Raw genomic sequence first — 23,388 nt, forward strand, 5'->3', positions numbered from 1 at the left:
CAGAGGGACATGGGGGGAAGCAGCAGCCCCCTAAGTGCTGCAGAAAGGGGCTGCGGGGCCGTGAGCTGCAGGGGCGGTCCCAGCACCCTGCAGAACCAAGAGCTGCTGGGGTGGGGTCCCAGCACCCCAGCACCCGGGGCAGAGGGGTCCCACATTTTAGGGACTGAACACAAAAAGACCAAGAGAGCGGAGCAGAGCTGGGAGGGGGTTGGTGTTTCCGCACCCCCCCGGCACGGAGCAGATTTTTACCGGAGGGTCTGGGAAGCATTTTGCAAGGCGTGGGGCCAGGAGCTATAAATACCCCGCACTGTAATTGCATAACCCGGCTCCTGCCCAGCACCGGACCCCGTGCCGCCGGCACCGCCGCACGTGGCGCGGGGCCGTCCCGGCTCAGCGGACCCAGGGACCCCCGAACCCATCCTGTGCCGATAACCAGGGCAACAGCACGGGCCGCTCGATACGGACTTTGAGCGGGGGAGATAAACAGCGGGAGGCTGGAGGGAGCAGCAGCGGTTGTGCAAGCGCTGCGGGGGGGTCTGCGCCTCGCCCCGGCTCCGAATATCCAGACAGGGTATTTTTAGCCCCTGGGGGTTCAGGAGCGCAGCCAATCGCTGGCAGGAGCCCCAGCCCCGCTGTGCCCCCCCGGGTTGTGCTACTGTCCGTCTGGACGAGAAAAACCTGATATTCCTGGTGGAAAGATCCGTTCCACGTGGGGGGTGGGAGCGGCGCCCACCGGCATCGGGTTCCCCGGCCCGGCATGGCCTGTCCCCACGGCTGTCACCGGCCCGGCGTGACATGGTTTCCCAAAAAGGCTCATTGGGATGGAGGGGGCGGCTCGGTGGCCTTTTCCCCCCTCCGTGCCTGGGAATAAGCGTCCCCTTGTGCGGTCGGGGCAGATGATCGGGGTCTGACCGGCAGCCCCCGGCCGTGGCTGCCGCTGGGCGTTTGCCGGCACAGAACGGCTCCTTGTGCCACGGCGGGGTGGCTGATCACAGGGTTTCCTTGGGAGGCATCTTTGTGCCCTTTGATGTCACCGAAAAGTCACGTAGCACGGCTACGGAGAGCAGATCCGGGCACGCATTTCCCGAATGGGGATGCAAATGAACCCGCTGCGAGGCCGGTTAATCCTCTTCCGAGGAAGATCCCTGGGTACGGGCGGGACGCGGAGCGGAGAGCCGGTTTGGATGAAGGCTGCGGGAGCAGGAGGCTCTTGCGGAACACGGGGATGAGCGATCCCGCTGGGCTGTGGAACACGTGTGTGCCGGGGCGGCCGCCGCGCCGAGCGGCTCGGGAAACAATCAAATTAAAGGGGGGGAACTGAAAAAGAGTCTCACATGCCAGCGGCAACATTTTTAAAGAGCACAGACTGTGGAAGACATAAACCTGACTCAAGCCTGGCTTTGCACGTGCCGAAATCTGCTGTGCTCAGCAGACATGGAGCACAGAAATTGCCTTGAAACCCCAAATCGCAGCCCGAGGAGCAGGTGAAGGAGCCTCCCTGCTCCTCCTGACCCTTCTGGGGAGCAGCCGGATCCCCACTGGGACCTGGGGATGGAGAGGAGCGAGTTCATCCTCCAACAGCCCCGACATGGGAAACGAGGGTGGAAAAAACACCCCAGGAGCGGTGGCAGCGATGGCTCACGGCCCCGCGAGGTTTGTGACGGGATAAAGGCCAAACCCGCCCCGTGGTGGTGGAGCTGGGGACACGGAGCATCGCGCATCCCGGTGCCAGGGACTGACCCTGCGGCTGAGCCCCCCAGTCAATCCCAGCGCAGAGCGGGACGCGGCGCGGGATGGAGCGGGGTGTCCCCAGGGTGACAAGGCGAGGGGAGGGGACCTGCTGTGACACCCCAAGGGCTGCACGGGCCGAGCGATGGCAGAGCCGCCAGCAGATCCAGCAGAATGAGAGTAATAACAGATAAATAAAATATCCAGGCAACGTCTGGGTTTAAAGAATTTATTTCAACCAAAATTCTCCGTACAAAAAGAATAATCAGAGACAAGAGTGGTCGCTACAAAAGTGTTCACAGATAGAAAAGTCACCTGAGCAATCCCGGCGAGCGGGGAGGGATTGACTCAGCGAGGGAATGCAAAGGTCCTCAGCACCCACACTCTGCTCAGGCCCCAACGGGAGCCCATCCTGAGCAGGAACCTTGGCCACGAAGGACTCGTTTAAACTCCAACCTCCCACGGTTGCCACCAGCCTCAGATCTGGCTTCCTTCTTATCTTCTTGGCCACCACGGCGATGCCGGAGCCGCGGCTCCAACACCCCGCGGCGGTACCGTGGTTTTTGGGATGGTTTCAGCCCCATCGCAGGGGAGGAATTAGAATATTGGTCAGTTTGGTGCTGACGCCCAGGAACCAGCTTTCCTGTTCTTTGTAAACGGCACCAAAACGCCACCACAGATGGTAAATCCGTCCCCCGAGTCCTCTGCTCTGGTAGCAGCCCGTGGAAGCCTTCACAGTTCGGGTAGGGCAGCTCGAACCATTCCCCACACGGGCATCACCAGGCTCATCAGCAATGGACAAAGTCTTTGCTTCATCTGGCCAGGAAAAAGGCCCCTTAGTGTCTGAGGGACCAGCAGCCCCGGTGAGCGGCTGCAGAAGAGCTGCGCCCGCAGCGCCACGGACGCGCACCGAGCCAGAGCAAAACGTTCTCCAGAACCCCTGAGAACACCTCCAAGCTCCTGTTTCCCACGACGGGAGGCGAGGGGAGAGCAATCCCGGCTCGTGCTCAATCTCCCCTGTTCTAACCCCAAAATCCTGGGGTTATTAACCTTCCACGTCCTGTCCATCCCCACGCGGAGCCACTCCACGTGTTCTCCTGCCACGCACGAGTCCGCCCCAGCGCTCGGTGTCGGCGCGTGGGACGGTCACGAGGGAGCGGCTGGGGACAGCGAGCGGAGCCGGCGTCACGGCCACCACGGCCCCGTTTCCAGCCCGAAGCGCTGCCAGGGTGCCGGTTTCCATCCCAAGGGATCTCCATGCCGTCAACCACATCCCGTGCGCCTCTCTCAACAGGTCATGCAGCGTGGACGGATGTGATCTGAAGTGGGGTTTGGATCAACCTGCAAAGCCAAGTTCAGAGTTAAAAACCCCGGCGGCGGGAGCACCCCAGCCCTTTCCACCAGCTCTCCCAGCTCAGGGGGATTTTTTACCTCTGAATACAGGGGAGGTGGTCGGAAGCGAAACTCCTGGATGTAGGCAAAGAAAGGTCCTTCCAGGATGCTGCCGAGGTCGCTGCGGCACGGCGGAGCCAGGCTCTGCTCGGCATCCGAGCCGGACACCACCGCCGAGTATTCAGGGGGAGCTGGAGGGAGAAGAGAGGCTTTAGGGAACAGGAAACACCCTCCACTAATGGGAGACACACAAGCAAAGAGGGTAAAAATCCATTAATTCCCAAATCTCCCCAGTTCCCAGCGAGGGAGGTGCAGCACCACAACGAGAAAATGAGTAAGAAAAGCAAATGCTGGTGCTGGAGCGAGAGGGTTGAGAACTTGCTCCAAGTAGAGCGGGGTGGCCAGGGGGTTTTGTAGCACCCGGGGAGCCACTCACCCTCCGGCTGCTCCGGGATGCTGCTCAGCCACTCCAGGTTGACGCTGTACTGGCTGCTGACGCTGGACGTGCGGCTCCCGAACGGGTGCAGCGGGATGGTTCCGATGACCAGCGGCAGCTCGAGGAGCAGCTTGGACATCCCAGGAATATCCACACAAACCTTCAGAGACAGGAAACGAGCAGGGAAGCTCAGCTGTTGGTGCCTTCCCAGCCTGCAGGGGTGGGTATCACCCCAGAGCTGGCCGGGAGGGAACTCACAGCGGGATGCAAACAGAGGGAAATGCTCCTGCGTGAGCAGCAACGGGGAAAACGCAACACCTCCTACAATTAACCAGCCCCAAAAAACCTCTGTGCCAGCCCAAAGCAAGCAGAACGAGTAGAGGTGGGAAGGGAAACGCTGAGCTGAGCCCCGTGCAGTCACTCACCTTCAGGGAATATTCCACCTGGATGATGCGGCACTGGAGGATGGAGGGACCCACCGGCGGGATCTTCAGCGCCCGCCCGTGCCACACCTCCCGCTTCCCCGCCGCGATGGAGTCCCCGACCATGCTGGTCACCACCGACTTCTTCTGCTTCTTGGTGCCGCGCGCGATGAAGGTCTGAGTCTGGATGATGGCCGCCTTGGGCACCACCGCTCGGCTGGTGCAGTTGTCGATCTCCGCAAAGATAGGGATGACCTCACCTACCGAAACAGACGTGTGTTGGAGGAGGAGGAGACGGAGCCTGGTCCTGCCTCAAGGAATTCCTGCATAATATCACCCAGGGCACACGGTTTAATCCCCAGGAGCGTGTCCCGAGGGGCCCGGTCGCATCAGCTGTGCACACTCAAGCTCTCAGAGTGGATCTAATGCCAGAAATGAAGAGCTCGGCTCGCAGTGACCCCAGATCCCTCCCGCTGGTGTTGACTCCGGGGCCCGCAGAGGCTCAAGGGCACCAGCGCGTCGTCTCACCTGGGGTGTAGCCTTTTCGGTCAATCTTGGCAGTGACAGAAACCTGGCCGCGATTGCAGTACCAGGCACGAGCAAGTTTCTCCTTAGCGCCTGCCTGGGGAGCCTGAAAGAAAGGGACATACCTAAGCCATTTAGTTAAGAACGGATGAAACTCAAAGCAAGCGCCTCCCTGGCACTGAGAACCTGCCCAGGGAGCATCGGCAGCTTCTCAGGTATGTGACGCAAGATGTTGTCGCAATGCATTCAAGTTTGCAAAACTTCGGGGAGCTCACCAGCAGCGCCGGCGTGTTGATGTCAATGGGCTCGATCACCGTGAACTCCTTCTTCACCTTCTTCACCGTCGCCCAGGGCCTGCGCAGTTTGGCCTTCACCCAGTAGCGCACGTTGCCGTGCTTGCCCTCGAAGGAGGTGGCCAGGGTCCTGTGCCAGGAGCAAGGAGCAGTTTAGAAGGGCTCTGCTGAACCGATCTCGTTTTTGAGGCGCCCTGTGCCCTCCCCTTTGCATTAAGACAACAAAAAAGCATCGACTTACTCAGGGAGCTGGAAGGTGAAGGGGAACTCGTGCCTTCCCGCCTGCAGGACAGTGACCTCGCCGTTGTCTGTGGGCAAAACGGATTTAGGATTATTATCTCTCTCCTGCAGAACAGATCGGCGGTGGGGACACAGCAAACGAGCAGCAGGACGGCACCGGGATATTTCTGCACGGGTTAAGCTGCAGCAGCACTAATACAGCTGCAACATGAGAGCCGGGCACGTCCGGCGGGTGCTCTCCACGTGTCCCTGGGCACGCATGACCCTGTGACACCCCTCGCAGAGCCGAAAAGCGTCCCTGGGCGGGCTCCATGTCACCCTGCAGCCACCCAGCAACAAGAGCCCAGAGATGCCCGGCCAAGCCAGGAGCCGACGAGCCCCCCGGGCCCCCAAGGTCTGCGCCCCTGCACAGAGCAGCTGGGGCTAGAGGGGACACCTGGGGGTCACACAGCCTGACCCCCACTCCAAGTGAAGTCCTGAACCTCTGCAGGAGTTCTCTAATGCTGCTTCCCGGCCCCGGAGCACCCACAGCAAAAGGGGAGCCCAGTTCCTAATCGGGGTGCCCTGCAGAGGGAGAAGGCCTGGCTGAGCACCCCAGGGTGCACTCAGCATTTGGGGTGTCTGCAGGGGACCTATGCACCCCAACCCCAGAGTGCCCAGACCCTCAGGCACCACATGCACCCAGATTTCAGCTGGTTGGGGTGTCCCACATACCCAGATTTCAGCTGGTTGGAGTGTCCTACACACCCAGCAACTGGGGTGTCCCACGCACCCAGATTTCAGCTGGTTGGGGTGGCACACACCCAACAACCGGGGTGTCACACACCCCCGCATTTCAGCTGGTTGGGGTGTCCTTGGCACCCAGATTTCAGCTGGTTGGGGTCCCACGCACCCAGATTTTAGCTGGTTGGGGCATCATGCACCCAGATTTTAGCTGGTTGGGGTCCCACGCACCCAGATTTTAGCTGGTTGGGGCATCATGCACCCAGCAACTGGGGTGTCCCAGGCACCCAGATTTCAGCTGGTTGGGGTGTCCCACACACCCAGATTTCAGCCAGGGTGTCTCATGCACCCAGATTTCAACTGGTTGGGGTGTCTGGAGCACCATACACCATTATTTCACCTCCTGGGGTCTCCAGTGCACCCCTATCCCCACTCTTGGAGCCAACCGGAGCCCCCCCCGTGTGCCACCCCGAGCGGGTTGCCCTGCCCGGGGGTGCCCCCCGGCGGGGTTACGGTACCTGGGGGTGCCAGCAACGTGTCTCGGTGGTTGAGAAACTCCACCTGGTCGCTGTAGCTCTGGGTGTAGGCGGTGCTGGAGCCGGCGCTGCGGGACTCGGTCCAGTGCACGCAGGCAGCGCCCATCGCCCGCAGGCTCAGGGCGCCGAGTCGCGTCGGGGCCGCCAGCTCCAGCACCACTCGGCCCGTCACCGCCTGCCCGGGGCTGAAAGCCACCGGTCCGTCCCTCTCCGCACCCTCCAGCATCAGCAAGAAGCGTTTAACGCGATCGAAGATCATGGTGGGAACGCGCACGGAGCCGCCGCCGCCGCCCGCCCCCGCTTTAAGTGGTCGGCGCGCCCGGGGGCGGCCCCGGGGGGGCGGGACGGGACGGGACGGGGCGGCCTCAGCGGGAGCTGGAAAACAAGGCAGGGAGCATGTGCGGGCCGGTCCCCGCCTCTGCGGGGCTGCCCGGGGGGTGTGTGGGGGTGTGTGTCCCAGCCCCGCGCGGGTCACCGCCCCGCGTGGGTCCCCAGGCGCCCCGGAGCGCGGGTGCCCACGGGGCCGTGTCGCGGAGCACACGGGTGACAGAGGCGAGCGCTGCCATGGAGAACCCGCTGTGTGTTGCTCAGCACCCCGCAAAACCCCCTTCCAGCGCCCGTCCCACCCTTGGGATTCTGGCACCGGCCAAAATCCACGTTCACGGGGTGAAATCTCGGGGTTTCTCCCCCGGAGCCGCAGCCCCGTTTGTTCCAGCCCCCGTGGGCGAGGGGCGAGGGCTGCGGCGCACACGGAGCCGCGTCCCTCCCGTCCCAAGACGCGTTCCCAGGGGTCGGTACGAGCGGTGGCTGGATCTGGGCTCTCGCACGGCGCGGCTGGGCCAAGTGGTGACGAGGGAAAGCGGTCTGGGACGCGGCTTCACTTATTTCTAAGAAACCAAGAACTGGCTCCGGTTCAGCTTTGTGCGATTGTGGAGTGAGCAACACATCTTCCCTCCGCCTCGTTAACCAGAAGAGCACTGGTTTTCCACCAGCTCATACTGGGGTGCGTGTGGTGCTGCTCTGACACCCAGCAACCAGTTGCACCTCCATGGCAGCAGCATCAGCCGGGTTAAAAGCACGAACACTGGGAAGTGGTGATTCCCGGCACGGACATCGGTGTTAGCAGCACCCTGAGATGTCATAGAACAGAGGAGAAAGGCGTCTAGGACCCCTCTGAAAGAGTTAATACGGCTTTGGAAACTCCCAGTTTAATCACGATTGTCACATTTGCAGGGCACCAGAGCTCAGCACCGCAGGCACGGGCTGGGGATAACACAAAACAGGCATTAAAAATGTTGCTCAGCCAAAATTTCTGAGCATTTTTGCAAGTTGCTCCCAGCCGTGCTGGGCAGGACCTGCTGTGCCGAGCTGGGTTGATCTCGGCCACCAAAAACGAGCTGGGTTGGAGCCTTGAGGAGCTTTCGGCGTCTCCAAAGGCCGACTGGAATTGTCTGCCTCCTTCCCCAAGGGAAGGGAGCCGTGGTTTATTTTCTGTGCACGACTATTTGCAGCCACAAGCAAATATGAATCATCGCAAAGCCTGCAAAGGGAGCCTGACAACAAGAAGGGAAAGAAGGAAGGGAGGCACGTCACAGTGAATGGGTGACAGCGGTGCTGGGAAGGTGCCCGGTGTCCCCACTGCGGTGCACGGTGACATTAGAGGCAGTGGGGGTCTCGAGAGGGGCTGGAGCCTTGGCTGGGTTGGGGCAGCTCCATCCCGAGCTTGGCATCTTCCTCCTCCTCCCGCGGGTCAGCACCCAGCCCGCGACTCAGCCGTCGCCCACGGATGAGGATCTCTGCAAACCTTCCTCCCGTATCTCAGGTGTCCCCAGCCACCCCTCGGTGCCTCCGTGTGGGTGGGAAGCCCCTCTGTGACCTCTTTTGGGACCCCAACGCCGGGCGGGGGTCCCTCCTCCAGACACCACAGCTGTGCGACCACAGCCAAGGGTTTCTTCATTCAAGAACACTCCTGGAGCCCAGACCCAGCTAAAACCCAGGCCAGGCTCAGCGCAGGAAAGATCTCCAACTCTTCAGCCCCACCTAGAGTCTGGCCAGGCTTAAGCCAGTCCTAACAGGAGCTGAACATCCAGCCCAGCCCAGAAGGGGCTTCTCCTTCCCTGCCGCGCTTGCTGGGACCTGGTGGCTTCTCCCCACTGACCCTGCAGCCACATGAGTGTCCCTGGAAAACCAGAAAGAGGGGGACACAGCAGGTGAAAAGGAGCCAGCAGCTCTGCCCCGAGCCGGCGTGGGGACGAGACGGGACAACACGGAGCCTCGCACAAGCGCGCGCTCCCGGCTTGAGGAATAAGTTCCATCCCTGCCAGGCCTGGGAGCGTTGCCTGCGTACGGGGATTATGGAGCCGATCGAGGGCCGACCCACAGTGCTCGGAGCCCACGTGCCATACCTATCCATCAGGATAAAATGGTTTCTAGACGCTGGGCTGTCCCCAGGGTAGGACACCTTGGGACAGAAGGAAACGTGGCACCAAAAGTGTTTCTGTTCCCTCGGGCTCTCTTGGATCACCTTGTGCTGAACAATCCGGGGTCTTCCTCGCCCCTGCTCAGTAAACCTCCATCCTTTCCTCTCTTCCCGCCCCCTATCTAACGTGGTTACACAATATGTGTTTAAATATGCCACACATCCTTCTTTCCCCCTTTTTCTTGTCTGGCGGGGCAGCACCCCAGTGCCAGCGCTCACCGCCCTGCCAGGAAGCTGCAGATAAAGCGCCGGCTCCGGCTCCGGCGGCGGGGAGAGCAGAGGGAGGGCGGTTATCTCGCCTGGCTTCCCTCCTCTGCACTGCCTCGTTACCATGACAAAACCTGCAGTTTTTAAACCCCACGCAGGCACGGTTCGGTTCGGCTCATCAAGAAGCAACAAGAGGGAAGCAGGCGCAGGGACTTTGGGAGGACAGCACGTTTTCAGCTGGCTGATACCAGGAGGGCTCTCAGGCACTGACACTGTTAAATGCGCTCAGCATCAGTGAAGTCCTTGGGCCACCTCGGGGGCTGAGCACTGTGTCACAGGCGAGAACAAGGCCACCAGGAGAAGAAAAGCCACAGAGCCACGACTGTAATCACTGGAAAGGAGGATAAAAGGCACGCTTTCATGAGACCAAACGGAGTTAATGAGAGGATGGGCAGCTGAGATGTCCAATAACCCTCGGCTCTGGATCATTTCATCCCAGCCACACAAAGAACTCAAGCGCCTTGTCCTCTCGCAGTGGATCTAAGCAGCATGCCAGCAGGGCATGCGGTCCCAGCACCAGGAAACCGAAAACCAATATTTACTGACCTACTAAGTGCTCTTTCCACACTTGCGAACAGATGCTTCTATTTGCGCTTCCCCATGCAAACAGAACAAAAGCCACAACTCTTTCGTGCTCTACTGGCCTCGAATTTGCAAGCAACCTCCTAGAAACCAGCAGAAGAGGAGAAGGTGTCCAAGAGGGACAACCCTGCTTGGGTGGACGAGCACCCATCAGGGCAGAGGGTCACCCAGGGGGGATTGCAGCAGCCCAAGGGGGTCCTGAGGCAGAGAAGCACCCTGTGCCGCAGCCTTACCGAGGACGAGCTGGCAGCGGCGGTGCAGGAAGGTCTGGTAGGCGGTGTAGTCCCGGTAGACGGTGTTGAGCCCCACGCTGTGGCTCTCCAGCCAGTGCACGGTGGCGCGGCCGCGAGCCTGCACCTCCAGCGCCCGCAGCCGCAGCGTGCCGCGCAGCTCCAGCCGCACGCGGCCGCGCAGCAGCTCCCCGCTGGTGTACGCGCCCCACGCTCTGTTGGCGTCCAGCTCCACCGACAAGCTCCGCACACAGCCCAGGGGCTGCATCGCTGCCGTCCCCATGTCTCCAGTCCCCGCCTGGGCTGGGGCGAGCGGGACAAGCAGCTCTGCAGCCCTCCGGGGAGGGGAGGGGAGAGCAAAGGCTACACTAAGATCCCCTAATTTATCCCTGCCCCAAACTGGCCCAACCCCACAGGCCTAATCATCGACATGGTTGGACTGAGACCCTGTTTTGCAGCGGTGCTTTAGTGTTGACCTCACGTTGTTGTGCTGAGGATGGGGCCAGGGAGACGAGTGACGTGTTTTTAAACCCGTCGAGAAATAACGTGACTTCACCTTATCTCCGAGTCACAGACACTGTTGACGTGTGACGGGAACGTGCTGGCGGCTCCGTCGGCAGGGAGGGGGGTCACGCACCCCCAGCCGTGCTGGCAGGATTCACAGCGCTGAGGGAATCAAAGAAAAGCTGCTTGGCCTCCCTGGTTGGCTCAGACGTTCCTGGGGTGCTGCTGGAGAGGGGGTTAGAAAGCCAAGACCCTCACCCCGAAAGCCGATTGTACTCCCTGTGTCTGAAGTCGCATCAAAATCCAGATGCAAGAGAAGGTGGATAACCACGGGGGGCTGAGCAGCCCGTGCTGCTCCCTCTTTAAAACACCCACATCCCGAGCAGAGTTAGTGCAAGCTCAGCATTCAGGGGGAGTTATGGACTCAACAGAAATACACCTCCAGGAAAACGTCCCGAGCTGGGGAGGGCTGCCTCTCTGCCCTGCTGTTCACTGACCTTTGGTTTCAAGGCCTTGACATCAAAATCCAAACAGACAACAAGGGAATATTCCAGCCCACACACACCCCTGACGGTGCCTCTTGCTTTGCTTCTGCTCTCTTTGCCCTTTCTCGGAGTTTCCCCCCACCCCAGCTGTTTCCTCCTGCCCCCAGGCACTCGCTGGGTCTCACAATCCAAAGAAAATGTGTCACCCGTGTCTTTTGGTTAATCTCCCAGTGTTTATTCTTCTTGTCACAACACCTTCCTGTGTCCTCTTTCAATTTGAGAAATAAAAGTTCCCTGTAATCGCACCCAGAGGGGCCAGAGCAGGACAGCGGGACCGCTAACAGGTAACGCGACGTGGAGGCAGCCGCGGCGCAGCGAGTTCCGGGCGCTCGCTGAAGAGGGGAGAACATCACGGCGCGAAGTGCACCCTCCTCTTGGGACGGTATTTCTTCAGGGTCCCCAGGGGGACGGAGCTCACTTGGCCGTTCGCATTTGGGATTCCTGCCGGGCCTCCGGACTTGGGTGTGAACGCATCTCGCTGCTCAGTCCTGAAGGGATCCGGCGCCTTCCAGGGTAGCGCCAGGGGTGAGGATTTCACCTGAGGAGGGAGAAAAGCTTTCAGTGTGTGAGGACAGGGCTGGGGAAGAGGCAGGAGGTAACGTGGCACCTGGCGGCTCCTACATCTGGGGAACCAGAATCCCCTTCGCCCTCCCTCCAGTGTTCCCTGGCTCAGGAGCCTGGCTCCCTGTCCTTCCTCTCCCTTCAGAGGTTTTTCTCAGCCCAAACTCTGCTCCCCCAGAGCGTTTACATGAGACAGGAGGCAGCTGGGATTTGATGCTCGGGTGCCCCAAGAGTACACACCAAAGCTGGTGGTTAATGGGGAGGTTACAGCTTTGCTTGGTATAATCCCGCCTGCCTAAGCCACCCTGTGGTTAATCCCAGCCTATTAAGGCCGTACCTGCTGTAGCGTGTCTTCAGAGAGCCGCTGTTTCTGCTGTCTGTGTGGGACCAGCATGGCCTGCGTGGTTGTGACACAACTCCCATCTGCTGACAGATGGAGTTGGAAGAGAAATTAAAGCCAAGCCAGTAAATTAGGAGGCAACATGAGAAAAGCTCTGCAGTTTGACTAGCAGTCCCAGATCTGCGTGCATTTCCATTAACGAGAGGAAACGATGGGCTTTGCCGTCATGCTTGGCTGAAAACCTTTGCTCAGACAGAAGACAATTCTCGAGGTGAGGAGCTAAATGAAGACATTCACATGGCACTTACAGGAATATCGCTCCGTTTGCTAGTTATAGAGCTGCTCCAGAAGTTTGGGGCCAAGGAGAAGATCAATTCAGCTATGATCTGTTCCAGATTTAGTAAAATAAATGGCTTAAACCCAGACACGTGGCATGAAGGGACCTCTTAGTTGCAGCGCACTGGCCATCAGAAACAGGAGGCAACGTCAGAGGAGGATTTTCTTAATGTCCTCCAGGACCAGCTGTAACCACATCCCTTCCTGAGGTTGTGTAAGCACAGCTTTTGATCAAAATCTCCTTCCTCCCAAATATAAATGCAAAACAACTTCTAAAAACCAAACCATCTCCAACCCGCCTCCTTTCCCAGAGCACCAGCTGCTGTCGCCCCTCGCACGGAGCCAGAACCTCAGCAAACTCCATCCAGCACCACAACAGCCGGAGCAATGTGGCCTTACTGTGGTAGTCGAAGGGGATGTGGCTCTCGCGGTGGCTCTTGCCATCTGCCGTCACCCTCTGGCCCTGGCGGGGCGGCTGGTAGTCTGCCTGCTGCGTCGTGGTGAAGAAGCGGGAGCCCGAACGCTCGTCTCCCAAGCAGATGTTGCTTCGGTGTTTCTGCAGCAGCAAGTCGGGCTTTGGGGCGAAGCTCCACCTGCCAGTCTGGGGAACACAAGAGCTGCGTTAATAGAAACAGGCTGGGGAGGGCACCTTATTGCATGTTATACCCTGCACAGCCCAGAGCGGGAAGGGGAGAAGGGACAGCAGCGTCAGTTTTAGGTGCCAGAATAACGTCTGTCAAAAAAGAGAGAGTCTCCAGCAGGGCAACACCTGCTCGGCAAAGCTGGGAACAGACCTCTGGGTAGGAGAGCCGTGTAGTAGTAGTTGCTGTCAATGCTCGATTTCTCTCGGGGTCTTCGTCACCTCTGAGGATGGAGGAGGCGTTTTTGTTCGGACGGACAGCCGTCACAGGCTCTGGCAGAAGTGAGAGGGAAGGACGTCAGAGCATTCTGGTTTCTCAACAATTTATAGCCAGAGCAGCTTCTGCTCATGCAGTAAAGCGCAGGAAGGAATACAGGTATTTAACCAGCCAGGGCAGCGGAGTGAGGATGGCACTGAGCCTCACAGCGATGACACTGAGTACATAAAAACTATAAATCCTTAAAAATCTAAAATTATATACCTATTATATGAATGCATGATATCCTTTTCTACAACTACACCACTAAAACCAAGCGATAAAGCCTCCCGTTGGGCCGGTTCTAAACCTCAGCAGCGGTCCGTACACGTTGTCGCTGTGTCCCACCTGGCTCGTGGGCCGGGAAGAGCTCTGATGTGGAGGTGGAGAACCTGCTGCAGCCGTCCCCCAGCCGCACGCTCGTCTGGTGGGTCTGGGACACAGCACCTTCCTTGTCGTAGACCCTGCGAGATATCGGGTGCTTAAACAGCAACGTCCACCAGAAAGAGCAGTTCCAGGGGACGCCTGTTGGTTCTCCTGCTCATACCTGTGTCCCTTCTTGTCCGGGGCACTGTAGGCGTATTTCTGCTCGCTTGTAAATCCACTGCTTGTGGGATCCCCAAATTTAATCGAAGAAATGTGCTGAAGGGAAGCCAAGAGAGGCACAGAACAGCCATTAAAGCACAGTCCCTCTGTTTCCTGTCTTCCCATCCATGTGATTTTTACTTGTGCAGATCCCACCCCTTTCAGGAGAGAATTCAACATGCAAACGTGCTGCCTTTTAACAGCGCCTCTCCCGCCACCCCAAAAAATCGTGCTGTTACCTTTCCACTTGGCTTGGCGGGTGGACTCCATTCACCTTTAAACTGTGCTTGGTAGGAAGTGTTGTAGTAGGACTGTCCATCCCCTCTGATGGTGGGAACACTCCCTGCCAGACACCCGGGAGGGAAAACGAACAGCGTCATTAATATTTCTAAACACGCTCTGTTCGCCCTGGCAAGGAAATATTCATGATCTTGAAGCTGCAGTCTCAAGACAGCTGCTGTTTTAGTGTTTTAGTACTGCTGAATCCATTTCATATAATGAAAGGGCAAAAGGAATTAACGCCGGGTGAGCTACAACACCGCAGGATGTGGATGTGGTGCAGCAGAACTGACCCAGCTCTGGTGGGAAAACTGCAGCATCGGAGGGCTCAGCAAACGTTGGAAACAGCTGGAAAAGCCGTGCAGATAAAGCTCAGCTGGTGAGCAGCTCTAGTGCGTGCTACTGACCTCTTCTATAAGCATCAGATTGATTTGCTCAGTGATAAGTAAAATATCCAAATAGCTAGAACAGCTTGAATTGCTACGAGCCAAGCCACCCAATCCCCTCGGTGCCCAGGACTCCCATGGAGCTTTGGGGACTTTGGGGAATCCCAGAGTGTCAGGGGTTGAAGGGCCCTGGAAAGCTCACCCAGTACAATCCCCCCATGGAGCAGGAACACCCAGCTGAGGTTCCACAGGAAGGGGTCCAGGCGGGTTTGAATGTCTGCAGAGAAGGAGACTCCACAACCCCCCTGGGCAGCCTGGGCCAGGCTCTGCCACCCTCACCGGGAACAAGTTTCTTCTCATATTTAAGTGGAACCTCCTGTGTTCCAGTTTGAACCCCTTACCCCTTGTCCTGTCACTGGTTGTCACTGAGAAGAGCCTGGCTCCATCCTCCTGACACTCACCCTTTATATATTTATAACCATTAGGGAGGTCACCCCTTGGTCTCCTGTTCTCCAAACCACAGAGACCCAGCAAGCCCTGCTGGGGGCTTTGGGGCAGGTGTGCTGGGGACAGCCAGCTCGTGACCGCGCTCACCCCAGCGCGATGGCCGCGCTCTGGCCGGCTGCACCTCGTGTGCCGGGTACGAGGTGCTGTAGATGGAGGCGGGGAGCCTGATTTTCTCCCTGTCCCCACAAGGGACGTTGTCCTTCTGCAGCCGGGCGGCGGGCAGGGGGGGCGGCAGCTGTGGCTGGGGACAGGGGAAGCTGTCCCTGGTCTCTGAGGTGAGGACGCGGATGCGGGGATCCGAGTGCATGCGGACACACGACTCCGGGGGGACAAACGGTGCCACCGGCTGCAGGGGCTTCTCTGGGAACGCCAGGCGGGTTTCCGAGCGGGCTGCCCCGCCGTCACCGCCGGGCGGGCCCAGCACTTGCCCGCTGCACGGCAAGGGGGCCGGGGGCGGCCTGGAGACACCCCAGTGAGGGGGGAACTGGCTGTGAGAGAACGACTGGCGGGCAGCGGCCGGCGCCTGGCGCTCATCCCCCAGCTGGAAGTGAGACGCCTTCATGAAGGGAACGCCCGTGAGGGGCGCGGGGACCGCGGGGACCGCCTGGGCCGCCATCGCCGGGCGGGCTGGAGCGCGGCAGCCGCTGGGCCGCGTTGCTATGGCGACGGTTCCGCCGCCTTCCCGGCGTGCACCGCGCCGCGCCCCGGAAAGTGTTGCCATGGCGGCGGGAGCGCTCAGCGGCCTGGTCGCCGCTCTGGAGTCGCACCGGGGCCGCGACCGGGTGGTGAGTGGCGGGAGCGGCCCGGCGGGCGCTGCCCGTGCGGCCGGGCGCTCACCGGGCTGTGCCCCCGCAGGTCCGCGCTCTGTGTTACGGCTGCCAGCTGGCGGGCGGGGCGCTGGCCGGGCCGCAGCCCGCGCCGGCCGGGCTCCCCGGGAGCCTCCTGGCCGTGTCGGCCCAGCTGAGCGCCTGTCGCACGGCCCTGCGCCTCTTCGATGACCTCGCCATGCTCAGCTACAGCTGCAGCTACGGGCTGGGCCCCAAGGTGAGCGCGGGGTACCCCGGCAGCCCCCCCAGGCCACCCGCAGGTCCCTGAAGAGAAGCCGCCAAATTAATATGCACTGTGATTAAGTTATGAAAGACGCACCCATCATTAACCAATTGATGTGATCAATGCTTTCTGACACCCCGCACAACGAGGGGATATTGTTCAAGTTTTAGATCCTTCTGCGTGACAACAAGGAGACAGAAGGTGAAGTGATGCATTGCTTAGAAGCAGAGTGCTTAGTTTATATTTAACTAATAATTAATAGATGTATTGTAAGTAAGAAATTAATCAGTCCTAGCTAATGTCATCAATTCTTTCTCAGTATAGATGTACGTCAAAATTAGTAATAAAAATACACAACAAAATTGTAAGAAAAATATGTAATAAATAGGTTAATATAAGCAACGCAAGAACACCCAGTCTTTGGAGCACTGATGGAGGATGATCCCCAGAGCCCCCCTGTGCTGTTAAAATAAAGAATACCACTTACCAGTAGAAATAACTCTGCTGTTTGATCCCCACAGGATGAAGACCCGCTGGTGCGGGGGCTGTCGGTGCTCAGCAACCTGGCCAACCAGCTCTACTACCCCTGCGAGCACGTGGCGTGGGCGGCCGACGCCGGCGTCGTCCGCGTGGGCTCCCAGAAGTGGTGGGCGCTGAGCACGGGGCTCTGGGCCTGGGCGCTGCTGCTGGGCATCCTGCGGTAAGGACAGGGGTGGGGCTGAACCCCGGAATCTGAAAGGAGGAACCCTCTTGAAACGAACACTGTGCATTAACGTAGCAGCTTCTCTTTGCTGCAGAAGGGCGCTCTGCCTCACCGATGTGGGTAATGGTAGAGAACCCCCCTTCCATGCTACAACAGGAATAACTCTGTTCTTTTCAGGTCCCTGAGAATCTTGTTCCAGTTAAGACGAAAGCTGAGGCAGCACAAGGGGTATGATTCCTTTCCTTGGCTATACAGCTCATTAACCCACATATTTCTGGTGGCGTTTATGAGCTATCACTAATTATTGTTACACGACGGGTTGTCACTAATATCACACTTCCAGCAGCACGTCTTCGCCTCCGAGTCAGGAGGAAATGAAAGCACAAGTGAAGGCTGAAGTTCTGAGCATCCTGGCGAGTGCGGCGGATCTGTCCAACGCGATCCACTGGCTGCCCCCGGGCTTCCTCTGGGCCGGACGCTTCCCTCCCTGGTTAGTGGGTCTCCTGGGGACCGTATCTTCCCTGATTGGGATCTACCAAGCGTCTAGAAGCGGAAATTCTGAATCTGCATAAACTGTAATGAAGCATCAAGAGCTCAGTTTTTACATGGTAAAAATACCTGTATGGAGGCAGGGGGAATTTAACTCTCCTGGGTGTTGATGATTGTAATTCCACACATCCTGGAACTGTAGTTGAGATACCTGTTGTGGAGAAGATTGATTGCACTGAACAATTTTTATCACTCTTCATCAGAGAAATCTTTCAGGTGAATCCTATGAAAATCAAGAAATCTAAGATGGGGAAAAAAGTCACTTTAATCTTTCCTTCCTATGTCTTAAGAGACAAATGCAACCCTGCAGTCTTCACTGTCATTTAAAAGAGCACAAAGTCAGTGTTTTGCGGAGAAACGGCCACCGTACTGTTGCACAAAACTTCTAAGGGACGGACGCCGTGAGCTGGAGCTGTGGGCTCAGCGCTCAGCACCTCCCCTGCGTCAGGGACTCGTACCCTGGGAGCTCCTCCGGCAGATCATTTGGTGTCTGAGCCCAGAGCACCAACAGCAGCAAGCGCTGCTTTTGTTTGTGGCGGTTCTGCCACTTTAGAGGCGAGAGGGGAAAGAGGCAGCAGCTGTGCGCGGTGCGCGCCGAGCGTTCTGCCGCGCTCTGGTACTAGGGAGAAATCTGGAAATGGAGCCTTCCCGTTGAAGCAGCAGCACCCTGAGCCGGCAGCAGTGCCTTTGCAGACTGCCAGCGGGTGGAGCTCTTCCACCGGACTGCACCAGAAGCCAAACGGTCGCTTTTTCTTTTAAAAAAGCAGCAAATTTATTAATTGCCTTACAGAGGACCGATTACACCTGTGCCAAGATGAGTTTCACAGTTATATTTCTAGGCGGTGCCGGTAATAAACGAGATGAATGCTTCAAAGGTGGCCTTGAGTGATCTTTCGCTCTGATAACTGGGCAAACGTTCGTTATCTGGTTCTAGAAAGCTCCAGCAAGTGCCCAGGCAACAGAAAACATTTGTGCTGCGTTAGCTGCAGCTCCCCATCTGTTACCAGCCCTCCTCCTGCCAAAATAACTCAGAGCACCTGACTAACTCGTGGAAAGGCGCCTTTTGCAAACGTTTCTGCTTCGTCCGCACGCTGCTGCTGCTCCCTGCAGCCAGCACGGCACAGAGCGCCTTTCCACGAGGTTTAACCTCTTCTCTTGTTGGTTTTCTTTTGGCACTGACATGGAGAACGATCTCCTGCCCGTGGTCAAAGAGCAGAGCGAGGTCTCAGTGCTCTTTATCCTTCGCCCCGTCCTCTCGTTTATCTGGACCTTCACCCCACCAAGTGTCCCAGGGCCTTCCTCACTGCACTAAGAATTTGGTGTCAGATTTCCAGGTTTCGGGACAGCTCAGCAAAGCGTTATCTGGAAGAGACCCTTGGTTTGTTCCTCTGATCACACTGCAGGTCTTGTGCCTGAACAAGCAGAGCACCCGGGTTCTGCTGCTTGGGGACAGCTGTAGTTGTCACCAGCTGCAGCGGCTCCTGCTGTAATTTAGTGGGTGTTAATTAGAAATCAGGTTCTATCTTTTTGTGTTCTTAAACCATTAACAAACCCCCAACTACACCCACCTCCGACACCAAATTAACAGCAAAAGGATCCTGTAGACTGGTCTGAGTGTGTTTGCTTCATCCACTTCCTCACCAAGCAATTTTGAATTGCAGCCGGTGCAGCGCAGGACAAACCGAAACATGCAAAGATCAAGCAAAATTCGGTAATTCAGAATTTCTGAAATTCAGAGGGTTTGTTGTTAGTTGTATTTTTTTGGTTTCGGTCCACACTGGGACCCCCACATAACATTTAAGTGCCCCTGGTGGGTGCTGCTGACAGCCCAGGGCAGCACTTGCTCTTTTTCAGCCCTCCCAAAACCTGCTGGTTTTCCCTTTTTCTGCCACGGCCCATCAGCCCAATTCAGCTCCCGCTTTGCCCCGTGCTGGAAAACATTTGCTGAGCAGGGATGGTTTGTTCCGGCCGTGACCTCCCTTTGTCAGCAAGCCCAGATTTAAAAGCCGTTAACAAATGAGCCGCTGATTCCAGCTCAGAACCCTGACTCCGGCTTTTATGGCTCTTTATGGCCGGGTGACGCCATGGCCGGAGCTGCGGCCGGGTTTACGAGCGTCGAATCTGCCGCCTCGTCCCTTTTTCGGCTTCCTAAGCCTCGCTGCGGGGTGAGCGCTGCTCCAGCCCCGGGATCGCTGCTCCTGCCCGGGGGGAGCGGCGGAGGAGGCGCCGGGGGCACACACGGGGACCCGCCACCGGGCGTGAATGGGTTAACGAGTGGCGCATGCGCATGCGCGGCCCCAGTTCCCATTCACAAAAAGAGCGAGCGCAGGGCGCTGCGGGCGCTGATTGGCTGTTCCGCTGCACCGGTTGGGGAGAGGGGCGGGGCCGGGGCGGGGCTAGCGGCGGGGCGGCCACGCGGCGGGGCGCGGCGGCAGAGCGGGAGCGGCGGCGGCGAGTGCGGGGACGGACCGGGGAACAACGCACCCGCTCCGGGACTGCGGGACCGAGAGGGCGCATCGCACCCCGCTCCGGGACAACGTGAGACCCGGGGGAACGGGGCCGGGGGGGGCAGCTCCGGGAGGGCACATCGCACCCCGCTCCGGGACTACGCGGGGCCTGGGGGAACGGGGCCGGGGGGAGCAGCTCCGGGAGGGCACATCGCACCCCGCTCCGGGACTACGGGACCAGGGGGGCACAGCGCACCCTGCTCCGGGACTACGGGACTGGGGGTACGGGACCGAGGGGGCACAGCGCACCCCGCTCCGGGACTACGCGGGGCTCGGCCCTGCACCGGCGTTTGGTACGGGACTTTCCGGTACCACTGGGTGATCGCCGCCGCTGCGGGACACCCGAACTCCCCTTACCGACTGGGCACCGTGCTCCCGCTGCAGCCTCGCCGGTCCTGGTCCCTGGTGAGCGCTCCTCCCCGTGCTGACTCCCCGGTTTTCCGTTGCAGAGCAGCTTCGGCACCATGTCCGTCAGCAGCCACGAGAACCGCAAGTCCCGTTCGAGCTCCGGCTCCGTGAACATCCACCTGTTCCACAAACCGGGCCACGCCGACAGCCTCCTCACCCACCTGAACCTGCTCCGCAAGCGGCACCTCTTCACCGACGTGGTGCTGCGGGCGGGGAACCAAACGTTCCACTGCCACCGCGCCGTGCTGGCCGCCTGCAGCCGGTACTTCGACGCCATGTTCAGCGGGGGACTCAAGGAGAGCAGGGACGCCGAGGTCAACTTCCACGATTCCCTCCACCCCGAGGTGCTGGAGCTGCTCCTGGATTACGCCTACTCGGCCCGGGTGCTGATTAATGAGGAGAACGCCGAGTCCTTGCTGGAGGCCGGGGACATGTTGCAGTTTCAGGACATTCGGGATGCTTCTGCTGATTTTTTGGAGAAGAACCTCTACCCCGGGAACTGCCTGAACATGCTGCTGCTGTCCGACGCCCACTGCTGCGAGCGGCTGCTGGAGCTGTCCTGGAGGATGGCGCTGGCCAACTTCACCTCGCTCTGCAAGACCGAGGATTTCCTCCGGCTGCCCAAAGACAAGCTGCTGGAGCTGGTGCAGAGCGAGGAGCTGGAGGTGGAGGACGAGACGCTGGTCTATGAAGCCGTTATAGGCTGGATCCGCTACGATTTACCCCGGCGCCACGAAGATCTGCCCGAGCTGCTGCGCTCCGTGCGCCTGGCGCTTCTGCCCGAGTCCTACCTGCGGAAACAAGTGGCCTGCGAGAAGCTGGTGACCAGCCACAAGCTGGGCGAGGAGATTGTGGCCGACGCCGTGCGGTGCAAAATGAAGATCCTGCAGAACGACGGCCTGGTGACGGGGTGCTGCGCCCGCCCCCGCAAGGTCAGCCAGGCCCTGCTGCTGCTCGGCGGCCAGACCTTCATGTGCGACAAGATTTACATGCTGGACCATAAAACCAGGGAGATCATTCCTCGCGCCGACATCCCGAGCCCTCGTAAAGAGTGCAGCGCCTGCGCCATCGGGTGCAAAGTGTACATCACCGGCGGCAAGGGCTCCGAGAACGGCGCCTCCAAAGACGTCTGGGTTTACGACACCCTCCACGACGAGTGGGCCAAAGCCGCCCCCATGCTGGTGGCGCGGTTTGGCCACGGCTCGGCTGAGCTGGACCACTGTCTGTACGTGGTCGGGGGTCACACGGCGGTGAGCGGCGCCTTCCCCGCCTCTCCCTCCGTCTCTCTCAAGCAGGTCGAACATTACGACCCGCAGCTGGACAAGTGGTCCTTGGTGGCCCCTCTACGAGAAGGCGTGAGCAACGCCGCCGTGGTGGGAGCCAAGATGAAGCTCTTTGTTTTCGGCGGCACCAGCGCCAACCAGGAGAAGCTGCCCAAGGTGCAATGCTTCGACCCCTGCCAGAACCGCTGGACGGTGCCCACCAGCTGCCCCCAGCCCTGGAGGTACACGGCGGCCGCCGTGGTGGGCAGCCACATCATCGTCATCGGCGGGGACACCGAGTTCTCCGCCAGCTCCGCTTATCGCTTCCACACCGACACCTTCCAGTGGTCCAAGTTCGGGGACGTCACCGCCAAGCGCATCAGCTGCCGCGCCGTCACGTCGGGGAACAGGCTGTACGTGGTGGGCGGCTACTGTGGGGCGCAGCGCTGCAAAACGCTGGACTGCTACGACCCCTCGTCCGACACCTGGAGCAGCGTCACGACGGTGCCGTATTCCCTCATCCCCACCGCCTTCGTCAGCACCTGGAAGTACCTGTCTGCCTGAGGCACGGGGCGGCCGAGAACCCGGACGGTAAATAGTTGCACATCAACCCAAAGCTCCCTGTGTAACTTTGCGCTGAAGCCCCGAAGGGGCGGACGCACGTGGATCCGGACTGGGGTTGTTCTGGAGAACCGCGTTGTGTGAGCGTCAGCTGCAGAAACGCGCTTCCAGGGCAGTTTGAGACCTAAACCCTGCGCGAGAGGGAGAAAACACGTCTCTTTAGGTGCTGAAACGCTGCGGGGAGATCAGTATAAATAACAAGACGCTTAACCTGGCATCTTAGCCCTTCCACTGAGTCTTGGCCTATGCAAGGATCTTGGGGAATGCGCCCCGCGAGGATTGGGTGTCGCTGCTGGTGCAGAAGGCTCGTTTGGGCGGCGGGGCCGGGACAGACCGCGCGGTGCCAGGGGACCGGCTGCTGCTTTTAGCGCGGCCGCCTCCTCCCGGGGCCGCGGTTAATCTGGCGGTGGCACCACGCGGCGCGGGAGACGCCGGGGCCGCGAGCGGCTGCCAGGACAGCAGAGCTGGGATCTGGTCCCAGAACGGCTGGTAACTGTGTTTGTAAGACAAGCCCTGTCTGCTTATAAACACAGGGTTTCTCCGCTTCTAATTACACTCTGGTGTCCCTTTCATGCCATTTCTTTCCTGCTATGCAGCCATTAACTCTTCAAAAATTTGCAACTGGAATGGAACCTTCCTAAAGCTCCTGGCAGAAAAGGTGCCAGTGAATCACAGATCCCTGCAGGACTTTTCTCTTCCCCTTGCGGGAGATGTACGGCCCACACGGACTTGTTTAATGTCATAAATACCGTGTAGAGAACCCTGGACGTCGAGGGAAGCGAGCAGCCGTCACCCCACGGTAACACACGAGGTTTCTGGGGCCTGTCCTCAGCTTTGCTGCTCGCTGGTTTCACAGCACCCGGCGGCTCGGCCAAAGGTTCCAAGGTTTCTCATAACTCTGTGGCCTCAGAGCAGGAACCAGAGGAATATTTTTTACTTCTTTCATTGAATATTTTAAGTGCTATTGACCGGAAATGGCGAAGGCGGCGGCTCAGAACACGGGCAGCACCAGAGGCAGCTGCCTGAAACGTCTCAACACGTGACTGATTTGCCTATGGGCTGGTTCTGTACTTTCCTTTTTCCTCCTTTTTTTTAATACAGCAGTTGTGTGTGTTTGTTATTCAGCCTGGAGCTGCTTCAATAAATCTGAATTAAACCCACCATGGCTCCTGTCTGTTCTGTGTGCTTGAGGTGCAGGTTTTCCCAGCCCATGCTTGGGATAATGTTGAGAAATATAGCAAAGAGCATTTTTTACCTTCATCCTGTGTCTTCATAAGATGGGACTTGGGAAAGTTCAGGTCCTGTTTTGTCTTCCAGCCTTGAAGGACACACAAATCTCTGAAACTCCCAAGATGAAGCTGCGCTCCTCGTCCCTGGTGGGGTTTGGTTTCCTCGCCGCCCGCTCCGGGTGACGGTGGCTGCAGGAAAAGCTCCATTGGGGTTGGGAGGTGTGAGACAGCGTGGCCAGAGCAACCATGCAACGGAGCTGCGAGCGA

The 23,388-nt window shown here is 59.0% G+C and overlaps 4 protein-coding genes across 12 annotated transcripts; 2 read left to right on the forward strand and 2 right to left on the reverse strand.

Annotated features, from left to right (window-relative positions):
• Nucleotides 1-1,943: 1,943 nt before the first annotated feature.
• On the reverse strand, nt 1,944-10,543 carry ARRDC2 (arrestin domain containing 2). Of its 5 annotated transcripts, none has more exons than XM_065858493.2 (10): nt 9,857-9,945; nt 9,588-9,706; nt 6,278-9,372; nt 5,038-5,104; nt 4,779-4,926; nt 4,507-4,609; nt 3,982-4,238; nt 3,557-3,716; nt 3,160-3,311; nt 1,944-3,069 (listed from the first exon to the last, which is right to left on the reverse strand). In XM_065858493.2, exons 3-10 carry the CDS (start codon nt 6,552-6,554, stop codon nt 3,016-3,018), a joined length of 1,218 nt encoding a protein of 405 aa, XP_065714565.1. In that variant the 5' UTR covers nt 6,555-9,372; nt 9,588-9,706; nt 9,857-9,945; the 3' UTR covers nt 1,944-3,015. The 5 variants fall into 5 exon arrangements, with proteins under 5 accessions (XP_065714565.1, XP_071655591.1, XP_071655589.1 ...); XM_071799490.1 differs by having other exon boundaries at nt 6,278-6,670; nt 9,857-9,939; XM_071799488.1 differs by lacking the exon at nt 9,588-9,706 and having other exon boundaries at nt 6,278-6,670; nt 9,857-10,540.
• A 512-nt stretch (nt 10,544-11,055) lies between these two features.
• On the reverse strand, nt 11,056-15,513 carry SAXO5 (stabilizer of axonemal microtubules 5). Of its 2 annotated transcripts, none has more exons than XM_065858470.2 (8): nt 14,880-15,513; nt 13,860-13,963; nt 13,583-13,677; nt 13,384-13,499; nt 12,934-13,052; nt 12,539-12,740; nt 11,801-11,889; nt 11,056-11,440 (listed from the first exon to the last, which is right to left on the reverse strand). In XM_065858470.2, the coding sequence occupies exons 1-8, from the start codon at nt 15,511-15,513 to the stop codon at nt 11,252-11,254; spliced, it is 1,548 nt and encodes a 515-aa protein (XP_065714542.1). In that variant the 3' UTR covers nt 11,056-11,251. The 2 variants fall into 2 exon arrangements, with proteins under 2 accessions (XP_065714542.1, XP_071655592.1); XM_071799491.1 differs by having other exon boundaries at nt 11,801-11,886; nt 14,880-15,408.
• On the forward strand, nt 15,481-17,968 carry PEX11G (peroxisomal biogenesis factor 11 gamma). 3 transcript variants are annotated; one of them, XM_065858471.2, is made up of 5 exons: nt 15,481-15,577; nt 15,648-15,836; nt 16,364-16,542; nt 16,723-16,773; nt 16,889-17,968. In XM_065858471.2, the coding sequence occupies exons 1-5, from the start codon at nt 15,512-15,514 to the stop codon at nt 17,115-17,117; spliced, it is 714 nt and encodes a 237-aa protein (XP_065714543.1). In that variant the 5' UTR covers nt 15,481-15,511; the 3' UTR covers nt 17,118-17,968. The 3 variants fall into 3 exon arrangements, with proteins under 3 accessions (XP_065714543.1, XP_065714544.1, XP_071655595.1); XM_065858472.2 differs by having other exon boundaries at nt 16,892-17,968; XM_071799494.1 differs by lacking the exon at nt 15,648-15,836 and having other exon boundaries at nt 15,505-15,577.
• A 1,538-nt stretch (nt 17,969-19,506) lies between these two features.
• On the forward strand, nt 19,507-23,052 carry LOC136113343 (ectoderm-neural cortex protein 1-like). 2 transcript variants are annotated; one of them, XM_065858468.2, is made up of 2 exons: nt 19,507-19,632; nt 20,051-23,052. In XM_065858468.2, exon 2 carries the CDS (start codon nt 20,066-20,068, stop codon nt 21,833-21,835), a length of 1,770 nt encoding a protein of 589 aa, XP_065714540.1. In that variant the 5' UTR covers nt 19,507-19,632; nt 20,051-20,065; the 3' UTR covers nt 21,836-23,052. The 2 variants fall into 2 exon arrangements, with proteins under 2 accessions (XP_065714540.1, XP_065714541.1); XM_065858469.2 differs by having other exon boundaries at nt 20,056-23,052.
• The last annotated feature ends 336 nt before the right edge of the window (nt 23,053-23,388 follow it).

This window comes from Patagioenas fasciata, chromosome 27 (assembly GCF_037038585.1).
Source record: "Patagioenas fasciata isolate bPatFas1 chromosome 27, bPatFas1.hap1, whole genome shotgun sequence".
Lineage (NCBI taxonomy): Eukaryota > Metazoa > Chordata > Aves > Columbiformes > Columbidae > Patagioenas > Patagioenas fasciata.

Bases quoted from the DNA above. Each gene is read 5' to 3' on its own strand.
- ARRDC2 (XM_071799488.1), bottom strand. From the start codon at position 10,136: ATGGGGACGGCAGCGATGCAGCCCCTGGGCTGTGTGCGGAGCTTGTCG. The intron at 5,105-6,277 runs GTACCGTAACCC...TTTTGCCCACAG, and splicing joins CACGTTGCTGGCACCCCCAG to ACAACGGCGAGGTCACTGTC. The intron at 4,927-5,037 runs GTAAGTCGATGC...CTCCTGGCACAG, and splicing joins TTCACCTTCCAGCTCCCTGA to GACCCTGGCCACCTCCTTCG.
- PEX11G (XM_065858471.2), top strand. From the start codon at position 15,512: ATGGCGGCGGGAGCGCTCAGCGGCCTGGTCGCCGCTCTGGAGTCGCAC. The intron at 15,837-16,363 runs GTGAGCGCGGGG...TGATCCCCACAG, and splicing joins GCTACGGGCTGGGCCCCAAG to GATGAAGACCCGCTGGTGCG. The intron at 16,543-16,722 runs GTAAGGACAGGG...TGTTCTTTTCAG, and splicing joins CTGCTGCTGGGCATCCTGCG to GTCCCTGAGAATCTTGTTCC.
- SAXO5 (XM_065858470.2), bottom strand. From the start codon at position 15,513: ATGGCAACACTTTCCGGGGCGCGGCGCGGTGCACGCCGGGAAGGCGGC. The intron at 13,678-13,859 runs GTAACAGCACGA...GCTTCCCTTCAG, and splicing joins CCGCCAAGCCAAGTGGAAAG to CACATTTCTTCGATTAAATT. The intron at 12,741-12,933 runs GTCTGTTCCCAG...TGTGTTCCCCAG, and splicing joins CACGGCTCTCCTACCCAGAG to ACTGGCAGGTGGAGCTTCGC.
- LOC136113343 (XM_065858468.2), top strand. From the start codon at position 20,066: ATGTCCGTCAGCAGCCACGAGAACCGCAAGTCCCGTTCGAGCTCCGGC.